This window comes from Episyrphus balteatus, chromosome 3, assembly GCF_945859705.1.
Source record: "Episyrphus balteatus chromosome 3, idEpiBalt1.1, whole genome shotgun sequence".
Taxonomy (NCBI): Eukaryota; Metazoa; Arthropoda; class Insecta; order Diptera; family Syrphidae; genus Episyrphus; species Episyrphus balteatus.
This window is the reverse complement of record NC_079136.1, coordinates 15,662,372-15,681,673: the sequence shown is the minus strand read 5'-3', so window position 1 is coordinate 15,681,673 and position 19,302 is coordinate 15,662,372. Positions and strand designations below refer to the sequence as shown.

General features: G+C 31.6%; 1 protein-coding gene across 6 annotated transcripts in view; it reads left to right on the top strand.

The window, feature by feature from the left end:
• The window catches only part of LOC129917122 (myosin heavy chain 95F), a 40,880-nt gene that overhangs the window by 7,759 nt on the left and 13,819 nt on the right, over nt 1–19,302 (top strand). For all 6 annotated transcript variants that reach the window (XR_008772590.1, XR_008772591.1, XM_055997481.1 and 3 more), the window contains exon 2: nt 10,462–10,650. Coding sequence is in view for 4 of the 6 variants with exons in the window: in XM_055997481.1 (XP_055853456.1) it covers nt 10,462–10,650 (189 nt within the window). In the remaining 2 variants the exon portion in view is untranslated. The remainder of the gene's footprint in view (nt 1–10,461; nt 10,651–19,302) is intronic.

The window sequence follows — 19,302 nt, the reverse complement described above, 5'->3', positions numbered from 1 at the left end:
ATTTCGCTTTTCCACTGGTTTACATACCCATTTGGCAAGATACTTTACACTTTGATTCTTGATAACACCGCAATGGCTTGAATGGCTTGAGAGTCGTGAATGGTTATGGTTATTTGAAATTTATAGTTGGAATTTTTATGAGAATACAAAACTTTCCCTACACATAGTTAAACTTCATAATATTACTTCCGAATCTCAAATAACAAAGTATTGTTTGATATTTCAGTTCACAGTCAGTATGTAAAAAAAAGAAAAAACAAAAAAACATAATCGCATTATAAGCTTCAGGGTTCACATGATAATAGGTAAGAACGTAAAACCAACTTACTGATGTGTATACAAAATGTCAACACGGATTCTTTCCAATACCATGAACCAAACCGTGCCGACAATTAAAGGTCATAAAACAAAAACGAAACCCCAAAGAGAATTACAAAAAAAAACAAAAAAAGAATAACCTTCTAGCTCATAACAATGTCTGTTTCCTAATCCAAGAATACAGCACAAAACACAAACAAAAACAAAACGTTTGTATCTCTCTCTAGTCCCCACAACTATTATTCCACAATAACTGACGAAGTGGAAAAACTTGCATTCACCAAATATGTCACACGAGTTGATACTATTCGTACCAACTGCTACTAACTACCACAACCATTACAACAAGCCGGCCGCTGCGAGACATCGCCAGACAGACATAATATCCATGAGATATTATATCTCTACTTGTAAAGTAATATTGAAATTTCTAAGGGTAGGTTATGTGTTCATAGGAAAAATTGAACCGACGAAGATTGTCCCATCTAACAATTTTGCTTCTATAAAGCTTTACAGGAGCAAAAAAAAAGCATTATAGAAGCTTTAAAGAGCCAAAATTTTTAGTCGGGGTAGGTATTTACACATATATTTGAATTTCAGGGATGGGTATTAAGCAAAAAAAAATATTTTTCTAGAAGAACTGTTTTCTAATTTACTTCCTAGAAAGCAACCAGACCTTGCGACTTGGTCTAGTCATTAATTTTTTTTTTGCAAAATAAATAAAAAAAAATAGAACCTTATTTTATGAAAAGAAATTAACTATAGGCACAGCTTGAGGCAGGCAAGCAAGCAAGCCAAGTCACATCGAGGAATGACTCTATTTTTAGTGACAACTTCTGGGATTGAACTTCAATGACGCGTAGATCGTATTGCATTTTAGAAATGCAGAGCACAAAATAGAAACAGACAGGGCTTGGTTATAAGTAGGTAGGTATTCTATAGGTATACCTTCATAACGACACTCGATTTTGTTGAAAAGATGTAAAATTATTATAGTTAGAGGCCGCATCTCATGCTGATTCAGCACATGGCAAAGTTCTCTAGTTCCAGTTTAGTGGTATTGCGTTTAAGGAATGTGGAAAAGTTAGTTTTGCTCTATGAAAAGATAGGAGAGTTAAAGTTGCATTATTATATAGAATTGAATTTTCAAAAGAAATATAATATTTTAAATATAGATGGAGAGATAAGCAGAAGGTCCTTGGGATAAGATTTCTGCTTATTATTATTATTATTATTTTTTTTTTTTTTAATAAAATGTTTCTGGGACCTGCTGAGATTATGTTTATTAATTTAAATATTCATGAAGTTTGTTTGGGCCACATCTTTTGAATGTACGAGGGAAAATTCATAGAAGATAAAGTTACATGAAAAGAAATAAGGAAAGGGAGTAGGGATAAGAGTGCATGAATGAATGTATCTACTTCTACATCCTAAAGCTGAAGCTTTTTTACAGGATATAGTAAGCTTATCGAGGATTTATGTCTTTGAATATAGGAGGAGGGTTTTATCAAGAATAATTTATAGGACACATGGAAAGAACTTGACAAATGACTTAGATAAATAAATTGATTGACATATGATGTGTATAAATCTGAAATTAGCTTATAGCCCGGAAGGAAATGTTGTTATTTAACCCTTTGTTTTCCGGTGGTTACTATAAGAAACCACCTTTTAAACCTTATTTTTTTTACTTTTTATTCCAATTAAATATATCAGCAAATACCTAACTCAGAAGTTTACTAATATAATGATATTTACTAGTGCAATGGATATATTTTTTTCTGGCGCTATATTCAAGAAATATTTAAAGTTTTTTCAACGTTTTTTTAAGTTTTCTGAGAAAAAAATTGCTACGGGCAACAAAAGGTTAAGAGATTTAATGAAGTTATAAAATAACGAATAAGGTTAATGTGTAAATACGATAAAATGTAATCTAAAGTCTCTTTTATAATTAAATTGTTCTTTTAATTATTAAAAACATTGATTTTTTTTTGAATTTTTGAAAGTCGTGACAAATAGTTGTCCCACCCGTGACATTAACTAATTCGCTTTTTGACTATAGAATCTACGAATGTTTTCTTTATTTAATCGAAGAATTTGAAAAAAAAAAAAATAGAAACAGATTTGCAGAGATACTGGAAGCTAATTCCCCACCTAGAAATCCATTATATCTTGTCCCAACCGTAGAAAACACCCTCTTTTTTCAAAAATAATGAAATCGATATATTTTTCTTTCTCCGGGTTTATAAATCAACTTATTTCATTGTAAGTGTTAGAGTTAGGCGTAGAATTTGAAAAAAATACAATAAATTCATTGTGCAAGTGTCCCACCCGTGACAATGGTTAAGTTATGTTTTATTTTTGTTTTTTTGAGTTTGACTTTTTGAGAAACTGGAACTATTTAAGCAGATCTCCATTGGACAGAAAACCAAATATATTCTTAAAATAAAATAATTGAAATTCTACAGTATTAATATACAATCCGAAGAACATTGAATCACGAAATTACGATTACCTATATTTATTTTTTATATGCTTTGTATAAGTTGGTCAAAACCAAGTAAACCATAAAGTCCACATCTTGCAGTACCTAAATGTTTTCATATTTTCATACCGTGTTAAATTGGTTCTATTTGCTGATTTAGGGAAAAGTTACCAAAAATCCTCCTTCATTTTTCTTAATTATGTTGTTAGTTTTATTTTGACCTCAATGGGCATAAGCATTCAAGTAACACATTAAATTATGATTGCTCATTCTAACGAGATAGAAGTAAGTATAAGTACAAAATTGATATAATTTTTCATGAAGACAACAAACTTTGATTGTGTGCTTTACCTTTTTTTATTTTTAATGAAATCTTATATTAGAGCACTTTCGCCAAATTAACTTATTTTTGTTTTCTTACCCAACTTGGGTTTAATTTTTGAAAGATTTCTTTTTTGTTTTGGTATTAAAAAATATAAAAATAGTTCTCAGAAAAGTTAAATTTGCATTTGTCTTTTAAATTAAAAATTCAAGTGACTTGAAAAATTGATTTGTGGTTATATTTTTGGAGGAAGTCAAATAAAATTAAATGTCAGTATGATGATTTAATTAGATTGAGAATTTGTGGGACGAATAAATTAACAAATTTTATTTTTGCATCTCTAAGGTTAAGAATAGAAGATCTTTGACATTTTAAAATGTTTACTCTGATTTTATAGTTTGCAAATTTTTTGAGGTTTAAAATCTTGTCATTAGTCAGATCTATTTTTATGTTTTCCTTGAGTAAAAAACCGCTTTTAAATGTAAAATATTCCCAAGCCTTTCTTTAACCAAATTATCTAGCTTGTGTAAAATTCAAGCTAAAATCCATTGACATTGACATAATTTTTCATTATACTCGACATATGTTCGTGTTCGTGCATAAACATAATGTAAGTACTCACTCGTATTTGATGTCAACTACACAACCAAGTGTGTCTTCTATGGAAACTATTTTCTAAATCCAACTTAATAAGAACTGATTTTCCCAACATATATTTGTACATTAAAAAATAGATCATAGAATGGAAAAAGGAGGGTGGCACCCTAAATAAAAAGATAAACAAACACACCCACGACATTGCACTTATCGTCACTTAAGAGCTAAGCTGAGCAACATGCTTTCAAAAAAAATATATATAAATAAATAAATAAAACAAAAGTGAATTTCAAACAAGACAAGCACAAAAGAAAATATAAAAGAATATATGTATTTTTTTCAAGGCCAAAGCCGGATATAGGTGTCATTTCATTTGTCTGTGCCGGTGCCGGCCGTCCGTTTCATCGTGCGTCGTCATCGTGTCGTGTCGGTTGATATGCCCACACCATATAGTGACTTCACATATTAAATTACACACATGGATTAATTTAAATATGTAGGTACATCATGTGTATCTACATAATATTAGTCATTCAGCTGCATCCATTAAGCCCTTTCGAAAAAGATCGTATTTGCCGAAAAAGAATAATATAACAACAACAATAAAGTATGTTCCTCTCATCACGTCAATGATTTTTTTGTCGACCTTTCTTAGTATGAACATGTAAAACTACACTGAAAGAAACAAAAATGACCCCGTTTGGTTTTTGTTTTTATCAAATATCATACATCTTTAGCGTTTTCTTTGTCTTGAGTCGGATTGCAGAGTAATTGCTCGTATTTCAGAGATTAAAGCCGAGAGTTTTTAAATTGAAGTTATCTTCAATAAATTTACTGTACATTTTAGGCCATTGATTTTTCAAAAAAATTTCAATTTTTTTTAAACGAGTTTTCATAATTTTTCCTTATTTTGATATCCAGAACGATTTCTTGGGAGCTTTTTTGTTGAAATCATTTAAGTCGTTTACGAAATCAGAAATCAAGAAAATTGTTTTATAATAATGTCTATTAATAACTTCTAAAAAAATATTTTTTTAATCAAAATCGGGAGAGCTGCTTTTTAAAATTTTAATTTTATTTTAAATGATTTTGAAATTGTATGATCTTTAACACAACTTTTAACATGTCTTGAAACTATTCTGGGTTATTTACTCTTCCATATGTTGTTCTTTATTCAAATACATTTTTTCAATCGTTTGTCACCTCCATTTATTTGTCCAGGCAATTTTTCTTGCAGCAAAAGTTTTTTGACTTTGGAGACTTAGAAAAATTTTCTTTTTACTTCACCAGCGTACTAGCCTTAGGGCCGGGTTGTTTACAGGATTTTTCTATGAAATAATCCTTGATTAAAAGATAATCGACTGTGAACAAACTGGTCCTTAATGCTTTATCCGAAAAATTAGAAAAAATTTGATTTCCAACCACTGTTTTCTTGTTTTCCGTACAAAGTATTTAAAATATTGAATACAAAAATCAGAGAATGTGCAAATACGGGACAATCACGGGACAAATTACAAAATACGGGACACTTATACGTCCCGGGTTTCTTAAATAAAAACCCGGGACAAGCTGTAGAAATACGGGACAATCCAGGGTAAACCGGGACGGATGGTCACCGTAGGCATACATTCTCAAAATAATTTTATCAATTTTTGTCACTATCTGAACTTTTGTATTGTCATTAAGGCCGAAATTATTAAAGTTTTTTTAAGCTCACTTTATAGATTTTAATACTGCCTACAAAAAAAAAATCTCATGAAACTTTTTTCGGTTAAAAATTTTAAATTGTTTAAGCTATAAAAATATTGGTTTTTCACATAAAAATCTTAAATGGAAAATTTGATTGAACTTAAATTGAAAACTATAAGGCATTGGACGAAAAACTATCAAAATGTACAAAGATATTACGTCATATGGATCTTTTTGTGCAGAAGTTTAGACTTTATTTGTCTTCTCCTTCAATTATCCGAGAAATTCAGTAAAGCAGTTACTCTTAAGGAAATCTACAACTTTATTATGACTTTCAGCAAGCAAGTCCGCAATTCAGTTGGAAAAACATGAAGATTGTGGAATGGTCTTCGCATAAAATACTTAAGATAAAATATGAAATGTCACACCCGTTACGGGTAATTGTCACTCCTCGTAACACTTCTAAAACAAATATTTTAGATTGTTGCTCAATGTTAGCGGACCTATTACTGGTCTAATTGTGTCCGTTGGTTTGCTGACAACCGTTTGAACCTAACCTATCTCATTGTGGAACAGGCATAAGTAGGTACAGTATTTAATTTAAAAAAAATCTATACAGTAACACATGCAATTCATTTTCTGCTTAATCGATTTTTCTATTCGAAAACAAGTTTCAATGTCACACCCGTAACACAGGTTAGACAGGTATACAAAATTCGTTTTTGAATTTTACTCTAACAACTTCAAAGTTTAAATGAATAAATAAATAAATAACGTATAACTTTTCTTTGAGTGTATTAAGGAATGTCGTCATAATTCCATTTTAGTGAATCAACGCCGGCATGAATTTGTTATTGTATAAGTAAAACTTACCTAATTAATTTAACCTTGTTGTAAACTTTGTTTCAATAAGTAAAATATCACACAGAATAGTACTGTCATGATGATTGCTTTAGCACTTGTCAAAGAAAATTTGCATGTCATTTAATTTCTCTCTAATCAAATCAAAATGATGTTCAATTATTGTCTACGATTTGGAATACAAATGCAAAACAAAATTGATGCATGCAATACTTAAAATAGTGTGGATATCGAAACAGAGTATTCATAAATGATGTTGGTAACGAAAGTGCAGAAAGTCCAAAACTTATTTAAATGAACCCCACTGTAAAGTGTATACATGACGTTCAAACAGCTTTTTTAACAATGCAACTTTAATTGAACTTTAATTCCATAGTAGCTGATATTTCCATAGATTCACTTTTCTTGCCGGCGAGGCATTACTAATTTTATTATAAACAAACAAATTGCTGCAGGAAAATCGAAAACAAGATATTAAAAAAATTTACAAAATTATTAACAATTCATAAAATATAGCAACAATACAGAGAATAAAAAAAAAAAACTAAGTGAAAGGCATCAGGTTTTTTTTTTATAAATTTGTTGAAAGAAATTTTTTATAAAGCATATTTCACTCGACATAGATGGATAATATACATTCAATATCTTTCATTAATTGGTGCAAGAACTGGATAAACATCTTAACTCCACTATACTCTTTTCGTATTAATTCTTCGCACGCCTCTTTATCGTCTTTCAACTACTGATTATATCAGGAAAATTTAATTGAAACGAATTGACAGTTGTAGTTGTAAAATAAATTGCATTGTCCATGTGCAGTCATTTGAAGATAAATATACTAATTAACGTTTCTGTGAATTTGTTCGATCTTGCACTACAACCATATCGAACTTTTTTCATATGTGGTCTGGTCATGCAACCTGCACATTGGTTCTTCTTACTACCTAATCTTTTTTTTTATAGAAAAGTTCCTCATTAATAAAGTTTTCGTTTCGCGTAAACCACACAACACTTTATGTATGCATTGCGTAAAAACGATATTATTGCAACATTTTGTTAACCTGTCATATAATGTTAAGATAAGGTTTTAGATGTAACGGCTGTGACCTTAGAAAATCGATCCAGTATGCTTCGGTCACTTTTAGAAGTCAAATTGTAAATTTTTGGAACCAGAAATTTGTGGATTTCGTATTTTTTTAAATTCAAAAATGTTAAAGATTTGCCATGTTTTTGAAGCGGGTGTGACATTGTATGAAAAAATGTATTCATACAATAAATCAACATAACAAATATCGATTACTTCAAATTTCGAAAAATAAATACATTCGACTACCTCTATTGGAACTTTCACGGTACTCGAAAATCGGTTCGAGTTAGAGGGATTTATTTAATATGTTTTCTTCAAAATTGTTTACTAAAAATGGTGAAAAAGTTCGACTTAGAAGGAAATTTTAGTAATTAGACTGTACTTGACACAAGAGTTTTTAAAACAACTTATATAAAATTTGCTCAAAAACACCACTTGAAATATTAGTTGAATTAAGCGTCTCTTAAATAATGCTCGCTTTGAGGACTTTCTGTAGTGTTAATATTTTCCCATTTTTAAATCAAAAATCTCATTTTTTGCTGTAAACCTCAGGGAACAAAAGGTTAAGAACATGGGTTTTTTAATAATTTATTAGCTTCTAATTAAAATTATATTTACTCGTACTTTAAACAAAGCAGTATTCATTTTCATTCATTTTACTCATGTAAAAAACTAGGAGTTACTATTACTACCATTTGTATGTATTTGTTACAAAGAATAATGACCTGCAACCTTGTTATTTTCTTTATTTTTTTTTATTTTCATTAGCTTGAGGCTTGTTAACTTTTTATATTTTCTTTTTTTTTAATTTTTTTACCTTTGTCTTCCTACTCCAAACATTGCCCTTTATTTTGTGTGTAAAATGTACATACGTTCGTCTTATGCCCATGAGCTTGTTGATAAAAACCTTTATCTTTCGTTGCACCTTCTTATAGTAGAATTAAAAAAAATATATCCAAAAGGTTTTTGTGTGTTCCTTCATTCATAGAGGTTTACTGTGAGTTTCTTCATCTTATCTATTTCTAACACAAACGTCTTTTAAACACTTTCTTTACTTCAACCAGTGTTGGTGTATTACTTACTTTTTTAAAGTTTTTTATACATTGTGATAACTTCCGTTTAAAAATTTTAAATCAAGGTTAAATGTAGTGCTTAGTGGTCTAGCTAATTTGGCACTACTTTCTTATTTATTCAGGAAACGACTCAGGTAATTTTTGACCCACCTCTAACTTCTATACCAAAGATGCCAGAAATTTAATACTCGCAATACTTAATAAACTAATCAAAAACAAGCAACAGGGACAAAATTCAGCTGCTTAGAACGATTCAGTAGTTTCTCAGATATTAGCTTCCAAAAATCACTGACAGATATGACAGAATAAAGGAAGAACAAATCGAAAATCTGAGATTTTCCGTCCATTTTATTTGAATTTAGTTCTGACCCAGGGGTGAGATTATGTTTATAGTGGTTTTTTCCTAACCCGAAACTCATTTTACCCCATTAAGTCAGGTTTTCAACATAACCTCAAAAAAGATTTTTGTTTCATGATTTCTGTAAACATTTTATGAAGTTATCCGGAAAACCTGACGTGATCGAGTGAAATGGACTTCGGTTTCGGTTTCAGCTACCAAAAAAACATTTAAAAAACATTATCGAATTTTTGCTTTTTGTTTTATACACCGAAAAATCGATTGCTTAGGACTTCTAGAACATACTCACCAAATATGAGCTCTTAATAAAAATGGGAAGAACCTCCGCTTCGCAGTTTTCGATTTTTACACCTATCTCATATTTAAAAATATCATTTTTGATATTGATCGATTGATAATCGACTTTTTCGGAAATTTCTTATTGGAAATTGAACGCTTTACAAAAAAGGCCTTAGGGTATTTCCATTGTAACGGGTGTGACACAATTACATCATTTTTTGTTCCTGGGTTGTGTATTATTCACTAAATAATAAAGTAATTAATAGCTGCAACATCTAATATATTTAGTTGTTAATATATGTTTAAAATAATTTTTTTTAACCTATCTTTCAACGTCTCAAACTCTTAAGATTAGATGTAACGGGTGTGACTTTAGAAAATCGATTCAGCCTGCTTTGACGACTTTAAGAAGCTATATTGTAGATTTTTGAATGAAAATTCGTAAATATCGTATTCAATATGATAGGAGATATAATTACGTTTGCAGTAAGCACATATTTCAATGAAGTTAATAAAAAATATGTGGTTTTATAGCAATTCAAAAATGTAACGGGTGTGACGTATTTTTGTAACGGGTGTGACACAGTAACAAAAAATGAATTTTAAATTATTAAAGCAAAATTTAAAAGTATTTTAATAGCATCATTAAATTTCTTATATTTTCACTTTTATTTTTTTATTTATTTTTTGCCTATTGGTGGTCAACTTCCGTGGAATCACCCCTTATAAACTTTTTTCGTTTATCTTACCGTTTAAAAGATATTCGAGGTCCAAAGATTGGGAAAATTGTTAAAAATTCGTTTTTTATTATTGTCCGTTAATTCTTCCTGAAAAAAAGTATCCAATTTCAAATTTTAAAAGCGACACCCCTGGATTGACACCTGTGATAAAATATTAAAAACGAAAGAGATAACTAGCCACCAAGCGCCTCTCGGTGCTCATAATTTAAATTCAGAGGAAAAACAAAACAAAAAACCAACACAAAATATTCTCTCTCCATGAAAAAAGCAAAAAAAAAAAATAAATAATTAAAAAATAAAAGTCCTCTTATCAGCACCCCATAAGTGAGTCACCCTCACAACTCAGGTAGTGTACACGTAAATGACTCTTTTTTAAAGCTTTTTTTTGTTTAAACTTTTGTATGAAGATTGTCAGCGCTATAGTTAGGCATTCCACAAGGCATAATATTTACTCAGCCCAACACTTGACTCCATTTGTATCTTGTTGCAGTCAAGTTGTTACCTTTTTTTTTTAAGTTCCGCAGACAGAAAAAGTGATAAGATTGTAATAAAAATTAAGCGGAAAATAACTAGTATTTTTTTTTTGTTTCATTTTTGAATTTAAGTGAAATATTTGAAATTAATAAAAAAAATTCTTCTTTTATATTTTTAGTGGCCAAAATGGACACACAACTGGTGTGGGCCCGTGATCCAATCGAGGGCTACATCCAATGCCGAATCGAGAGTATTGGCACCAAGGAATTCGATGTTTCACCGATAAATACAAAATTTCCAAAACGTGTCTGTGCAGTCGATGATATATTTTCATCGTGTGATGGACCACAAGATCATGACGATAATTGTGAGTAATATAATTTCTCTATTAATTACGTAATTATATAAGGTACCTGTCAGAATTGATGTTTTTATAATTTTTATTTTTAAATTTCTGAGACTTATTCGGAGTAAAGTTAAATACCACCTTTGAACGTAATCAGTTAATGAACATTTTTTATTGATGCATTCGTATCATATCGTTTAAAAAATATTTTAACAGAAATATTTTATGTAGGTAAAAGATTGTGTGAAATGGATATAAGAAAAAAAAAGTTATGAACCTTTGTTTCTAATTGAAACAGGTTCAAGGTTGAGAGCTTTAATGAAGTGAAGTTCAATATATTACTCAGAATAAACAATTTACGATATTAAAAGTTTGAATATTAATAACGCTTTATGTCAGCTGATTAAATTTTTTTGATGTTTATCTTATTTTGAATGGCTTGATTAATATCTGATCGATATAACCAACTATGTTAACCAGAACATGTAGAAAATTAAATAATGTACGTCTACACAAATAATTAAGTAATTTTTTGGCTTGAAGTTTTGTAAATTGTAATGGTAAATGATAAATATTCAAGAAAATCAAAAGCCGAACGATTTTGGAATGTTGCCATTTTTGTAAAAACTTTGAACGATGAACGAATAGTACCTTTATAAGGTGTTTTTTTTTTTGAGACTAAGAACTTTTTTTTTCAACAATTTAAATGGAATGACCAAAATTTCGTCTTTGCTCACAAATTTCATGGCATTTATTGTTTAAAAATAATTTCTAGTAATTGACCAATTTCGAGACCGGTCTTATTTTGTCGATAGTGCGTCGAAAATTGAACAAATATATTGTTCAAAAGTTGCTGGTTTTTCAGCAAAGGTAGTCCAGAGATTTGACGTACCCCCACAAAATGTATGAGTAGTCCAAAGGTGTGAAATCACACGGAACAGGTGACCAATTCATTGGTTCAGCAAATTGATGGTTGCAAGCGCCGAATGGCACGTTATATCGTCATGTTGGAACCATTTCTCTTCTAAATGATTTGCATTGACGAAGAACATAAAATAACGAAGCATTTGCCTGTAGAGTTCGCCATTCATGTTTATGTCAAATGGGCCGATACACCTTCGGTATGTAAATCAAACAACGCAGTGATTTATTTAGAATGTAATAGAGTTTAAAGAGCGTCTCATGTCTTCTACAAAGACAATTTGGCTTATTTGCATACCCAATGAAATGAAATGTAAATAAACTTGACGAAGTGCTCTATAAGTTTGGCTAACAGAGCAGGAATTTCGGAAATAAATTTCAGCTATTTACCTTTTGTAGTGATTGTTATTCTGATTTCTGATGCACGTTTTCGCATGGTAATTTGTCAAGATATACAAAACCAAGAACCAAAAAAAATTCATTAATATATCACCTAGTTTGACAGAATCTTTCTGTCAAAGCAACCTAAAAGGTTTTCATCCGCCCTTGTCAGTGTCCAATGTCCATGCCTTCGCTCCACACAGCAGGACTAGGATGATTAAGGTCTTCTACATAGGTTTCTTGGTTCTTTGAGAATGGAAATTGTTGTTTAAATCCCTTCTTAACCCGAAATAACAGCGATTGGCAAAACTGATTCTTCTATCTGAAGTCATTGTGAGAGTTTATAGTAGAACACAAATGTAGAATGTTTCTGACTACTTCGAAATTATCTCTTTCCATTGTGATTATCTAAACGAGCCGGCGTTATTCTGCCACTCTTTTTGGATGATGGCATATGCTTAATTTTCGTCTCATTCACAAACCAAACGCTTTTTTTTTGCCTACGTTTCAATATCCGAAAACTCACCACTGGCACTGACAGCTCGCTTCGTTCTTCAATAAAAGGATGGATGGTTTGTATCGGTTTGGTATACTTTGGTTTTTTCGAAAGTCTGCCAGAGTGTGAAGATTTGGTCGATGGTAGATTTACCTTGCCTTAAACCAAACTGATAGGCGTTGATTATGTCGCTGGTTCTAGGCGATCGCACAAGAAAGCCGACAAAATTGTATAAGCGATGTTGAGAAGACTTAAACCTATACTTATACCAATTCAGGACGTCTTCCTTTTTGTAGATATTGATTGAAAGACAACGCTCCAGTTAAAAAGATCACAACAAAAACATTACTGTTAAAAAAAGAGCCAAGTTATTACTATGTTGAAATTATGGTGGCACAAAAAGTATTGAGATATAAAAGTGTACCAAGTTCTAAAGCTTGGGTTCAAATTCGTATCAATAAAATTTTGATTGCTTACTTGACAATTTTTGTTTTAAATACCGATTTTTAAAGTTATTTCAAAAATTTGCCAAGTAAACAATCAAAATTTTATTGAATTTGAACCCAAGCTTTAGAACTTGGTACACTTTTATATCTCAATACTTTTTGTGCCACCATAATTTCAACATAGGATAACTTGGCTCTTTTTTTAACAGTAATGTTTTTGTTGTGATTTCACTACTTTTTGCAAGGTATGGCTGTAGAATTGAAAATCTCTATATTTGATGAAAATTCAGTGAAAAGGAGCGGTTGCCACGCCCCCTGGCTGAAATTCTCAAACTTTAATTTTTTTCCTTTGTATAAACTACCATCTCTACCATTCTACCAAATTTCAAGATTCTACGATAATCAGAAGTGCTCTATAATATTTGATGAAAATTCAGCGGAAATGGGCGGTTGCCACGCCCCCTGGCTGAAATTCTCAAACTATAATTTTTTTCCTTTGTATAAACTACCATCTCTACCATTCTACCAAATTTCAAGATTCTACGATAATCAGAAGTGCTCTATTATATTTGATGAAAATTCAGTGAAAATGGGCGGTTGCCACGCCCCCTGGCTAAAATTCTCAAATTTTAAATCTTTTCCTTTGTATAAACTATCAGCTCTACCATTCTACCAAATTTCAAGATTCTACGATAATCAGAAATGCTCTATAATAATTGATGAAAATTCGGCGAAAATGGGCGGTTACCACGCCCCCTGAATTGAAAATCTCAAATTTTCGATTTTTTCCTTTGTATACACCACAAGTCCAATCACCATGTAAAATTTCAAGTTTCTACGATAGCGGGAAGGTCTCCATAATTTTGATGATCTGTCAGTGAGTCAGTTACGGTTTTCGCGATTTTTGAAGTCCTTTATCTCAGAAACTACTCATCGTAAGAAGCTGAAATTTTGTGAGGAATTTGGGTTCGGCGAGCTCAACAAATGTAGCGAGTTTGAAATTTCTGGCATATTTGGTGTGGAAGTTAGAGGGGGGTCGAAAATGGCCTGAGTTGTTTCCTGTAAATAAGGATGTAGTGCCAAAGTTGCTAGAGAACTTGGCTGGGCACTACCGTGCCCCTTGATTTTGGAATACGGGCCCAATGCCTAAAAACGAAAAGGAAAACCAAAACACTGCTTCAAAAGAAATCCCTATGTTAAGTGAATTCAAGAGGGCCTTAATTGGACGATTTTAATTAACATTCTAAGAAACATGACGATTTAAAGCCGTTGGACGTGCATTAAACACCTCTTAAGGGACCCCATAATAAGTAGCCAATTACTCGCAATGGGAAAATAAAGTGTTTAATTTTGCATTGTTAAAAATCAATTTCTTTTCGAAACAACTTGTCTACTTTGCACAAATTATTTTTGTTTTGTTTTTTTATTAAAAAAACATGTACCATCCATCGTTTTAACACCGCAACCGTTTGTAGTTTGCTCTATTTTTTTACTCCATCGCATTGCGTGTTGGCATGTTAACTTTTTTTTTGGCGCCATCACACGTTTATACTTTTAAATGATGAATTGTTCTTAAAGTTTTTCTGCTTGATGACCATTTGTCATTTTTTTTTGTTGGTACGAGTAGTATATCTCAGCAGGAACAGAAAATATTTCAAGCTTCAGTTGAGAACTAAATGGCCATAAAAATAAGTTCAGCGAAACGACTGACGCTGGAAATAACCTGTAACTGACACTTTAATTGCTGTCATTTAGAGCAATGGAATAATTGTGCAAAAGAATCTACGGTCGATGGTGCTAACAATGCTACTGTGTCGCCGGCGGTAGCAGTGATTATGTATATTGAAAGAGAAAGGAATTGCAGGACAGAAAAAAGCAGAAAGCTAGGTACCAGGAACCCAAAGGACCATTTTAATGACACCAATTTGCATTCTATGTTATTCTGCGTGTGTACCTTTGTGAAGAATAAAGAGTGTACTAGTACACGTCAACGATATAAAAAAAAAACTCCTGGTATTTGCGAGTGGAAGAATATACAAAGCATCCATTTTCCAAATGCAGGTCAATATGCAGGCTCAATTTTCTTTTTCTTGTATTTTTCTCATTTCCCTTTGGGGTTTTGTGCTCTTGTTTCCAACATCATATCGTCGTTGTTGTATTTATTTTTTTCTATTTTTAATTTTTGCTCGTAAAAAGAACTTTTTCTGGAGCACAAAATGAAGCTGGGATTTCCTGGAGAGAGCGAGAGTTTTTTCCCTGTTCTTATGTTTTTTCATTTCACAAATTAAGTTCCTCTAATGAGAACGTGAACGTGGGGTATTAATTACGAGTACATATAAAGAGAACCCCCAAGAGCTTTTGTGTTTGCATAAAATGGGAATTGGATATTGAAGTTGGGGGTTTTTTTTTTCTACCACGACACATTGACGCGACGGTACCAATATGGAGACATAATGGTGGGTAAAAAAAGGTAAAGCAAATTTCATCAATATAATGGTTGGACTGAAGAGCACAAAAGTTATTAGTGCAAATGGAGTTGTACTTGTTTCCTCGTTTGAGAGAAAATAGACGTTAATTTGGTGTAATGGAGCAATGGTTTAATGAGAAAAGGAGATTGCATCAGGTAACTAGGTGAAATCTAGGGTTCTTTTGGCTTTTAAATGGAGCAAACATGAAAGTTTTGAAACATCTTGATATCGCTTATCTAGTAATTTAAAAATTTTAAATTGGGTAAGAAACTACAATTTAGACTTTCTCAAAATTGGATCAAAAAGACTGTTTTAGTATCTTCGACGCGACTAAAGGGTAATATTTCAAATTATGAGTCAACTTCAATCCAATATCGGACGATTGCACCCCAAACCTGCACGAAAACACTTTTGGGAAGAGAATTAAAAGGTACTTGGCCGTGTGTTGAGGTCAACAACCCGTCAATGACATTTATAAAAACTTTTACTAACCGGAGTAAAAATGGAATTCTGCCGAACCACCGCTGAACCAGACATGATCATGATAGCACCATGATCAAAAATGTCTTCTTAGTCGAAACACTGCCGAACTACAGATGCATCATGATCAAAAATGCCTACCACCAATGATGTTTTAGATGGTCAAAAAAAATCCCTAATTGCTTGAGGCCAAGATCCATCCTGGACTGTGAGTGTCACCTTTAGTTTATCGACTATCGTCAATTTTTCAAGGTAATGTTCTAGTCATTTCCCTCGTTCAAGAATCTTCACCTATGATAGCTCCAACGTCAGCAAAAAAGAACCTCTTCATTTTTGCTTTACTTTCAGCTTAAAAGGGTTAAAGACTATTCCCGGGTTCTTTTAAAGAATTTTTATTTCGTCCGTGACACCGTCTTAAATTTTTAAAACTCCAATTTTAAAGTGCTTGTAAATTATTATTTCAAAACTCTTTTCGTTTTTTATAAAGCTTATTGTTCATTTCGAAGGGCTTGTTAAAAACAATGACAATATTTTCAGCACCCTAAAAAGTCGGAATTTTGTCATGCTTTGTAATCTAATCATAGGAATTCTTAATCCTACAATTTAACTTCTTTTGTTTAAATACAATCTCTTCTTATATCTTCATACACATATATTCACATAGCCTTGATGCATTTCCGAATCATTTCCAGCTGGAGGATAAGATTTTGTTTAAAAGCTAAATCAAACCGAGGGATTATTGTCCATCCATATGTACCTACTAACATACCTACATATGTTCACACAATGTATATGCATTTCCGTTTTGGTTTGAAATCCAACCGAGAGCTATAAAGCTTAGCACATTATATGTATATGAACCTAACACTCATCTATTAATAGACTTTCATTTGGTTAAACAAAGGATCCGTCACCTAGCAATAGCACGCACAGGCAAGCACCATATACGTAAGCCTTTTTCCGTCCAATGAACCAACAAGTTCTCTTCTTTATATAGCTTCGCCCCACCAATATCAGCATCCATCAGCTATTGAAGACCTACCAATGATTCAGGGAACACGCTGCTGATGATGATGATGTGCAAAGACCACACAAGACACAATGCAAACAATAAGATATTTTTACGAGTGGGGAGTTTGTAGGGTAAAAAGAAGTAGAAATATCTATGCTGAAAGGCTTCACGATGATGATGTGCCAAGCCAAGGCTCCTTCTTGATGGAGCATCTATTGTATGTTGTGTGGCATTTTGCAAGTGCTTACCAATTCCTGGTAGGTATATATGAGCTTCTTTATGAGAAAGAAAAATATCTATGTATACAAAGTATACTCTCATATGTGTAGCAGAAAATCTCTTTGAAACCATTCAATTGCTTGGAAAATTCTCACATAACACATTGTCTGATAATTTCCTAACAGCACGTCACATAAACAATTCTGTTTCGTTTGTTTGTCTTTGTTTGGATTTTTCTTACTTTTGCTACGCAATATTGAACAATATGAAACTAAACAAAACTTTACTATAAACGTGAGTACTTGTGACTCTATGTCAAAGACTTGTGCGATTTGAAATTGATTCCATGACATTTGTTCATGTCTTTCGCCAAAGACCTTTTGATTCCCTGGAAATCGTTTATTTATATGTAAGAGGATTACTTTTCGGTCGCAAGTCACAAGTTTGATTAATAATTCTCTCTCAGTGGGGCTTGAAACTAATACTTAACATTTGAATTATAAATTAACCAAAAGATTAAGTAAATTCTCAGAAAGGAAAACAGGTATATCCGCTTTTAATTAGAGAACTGTAACAGGATTAACTTCCAATCTTCCGGTTGTATTCATTATAGTTAAATCTAATTGAGCTTGAAAATGTATTCTTTTGGGATTGATGTAACAAATGATGAAAAGTGTACATTGCCTATGAAACGAGCTTTTGCTGATAGGTTTAAACTATCCTGTTAAATTCATTAGTTTTTGCTCCTATTACAGCTCAAAAGGTAAGGGAAATTTTTACGATAAAACTTAATTACTATTGTTTTTCTTGTCGTTTCATGATCTAAAAAAGTTTCACTTTATTGAGTTATTTTTGGTCCTGAAAGGTATCCTTAAAAATATACTACTCAATAAGCGGACTTTTAAACATGACTCGCAATGAAATAAGTCGATGATTATAAGTCGACGTTCTTTCCGACCGGAATTTAGCGAAAACTCGATTGTAACAAAAAATCTGTTGTAAAAAAAACTAAACTTGCAAACTAAAAAAAATGCTATTTAAAATCGACTAAGTTGCAGGTAAACTGTTCCTTAGCCATTTCTTAATTTGTATGTTTTATTTCTCCTTTTTTTTTTTCTTAAAATCGAGTTTTGCTAAATTCGGCTCTATTACTAAGAGCCATTCATTTTCAATTCCCCTGCCTTCTTCCCACTCATATCTCCGTTTCGTTTCCACACTTTCAAATCCTTTGCTATATTGTGTACCTCCGGCGTTCCCGAATTAAAATATTATTATTAATTTTTACTACCGCGGCGACTTTGTGCAAACTAGGAACCCAAGCCCTGATTTTTCTCACTGAGGATATTGTTTTTATTTTTGTCGTGCATAATCATTTTAACGCATATTTAGTTGGTATCTCGAAATATCCACTTCTTGAAGTTGTTTGTTTTTTCCCTTCATTACCCATTTATGTTTATTAAGAGTTAGTGATCTAAGTTGAGCTTTTTGTCTCCGAAAGCTTTCTTCGTGTATTCACATTTGAATTCTACTAGCCCCTATTACACTCATCTTCTATTTTACTGTGGTTTTAGGTATGACTTTTTACATTTCAGAAAATACACTTTCCAGTGACCGAATCTAAGCCAAATATTATTCCAAGTTACTTCGTTTAACGCTGTTTTGAATTCAAAGCCTTTCTTATAGACTATGTATATTAGTTCGGCCCAAGTTATTTAACAAATTTTGTGAACTTCTTTAATTTATGTTTTTTTTTTTGTTTGATTGGGAATGATTAATATAGCTTTCATAATACAAATCTAACTTCAAATATTGTTTCCGATTCACAAATCTATTGAACTGATGACGCATAATTTAATTCAAGACACAAAGATTAACGTGATATCGTTATGTTATTTGAATAAATTTATTAACCGTTATTGATAGTTCTTTGTTTTTTTTTTTTTTTTTTAAGAACCATCATCAATGCGGTAAATAAGTTTGAAAAAGACAACGAATAATTTAGGTTAGTAGGTTGTTTAAATCTTTTAGAAAAAGTCTTTAAAAAATAACTTAATTTGCACATGTTCTATTCCCTTTTGTGATTAATGACGTTTTTTTATGTAAAGAAAAATAAAACAGAAAACTTTTGTTTTTTCTACTTAAAATTTAACCAACACAACATCGAACACCATTAATAGCCAAACCAAAATCCGGAATACATTCGTTTGTTAGTTCAAAGTGCTTTGACTAATTTTACGTTTTGCAATTTGT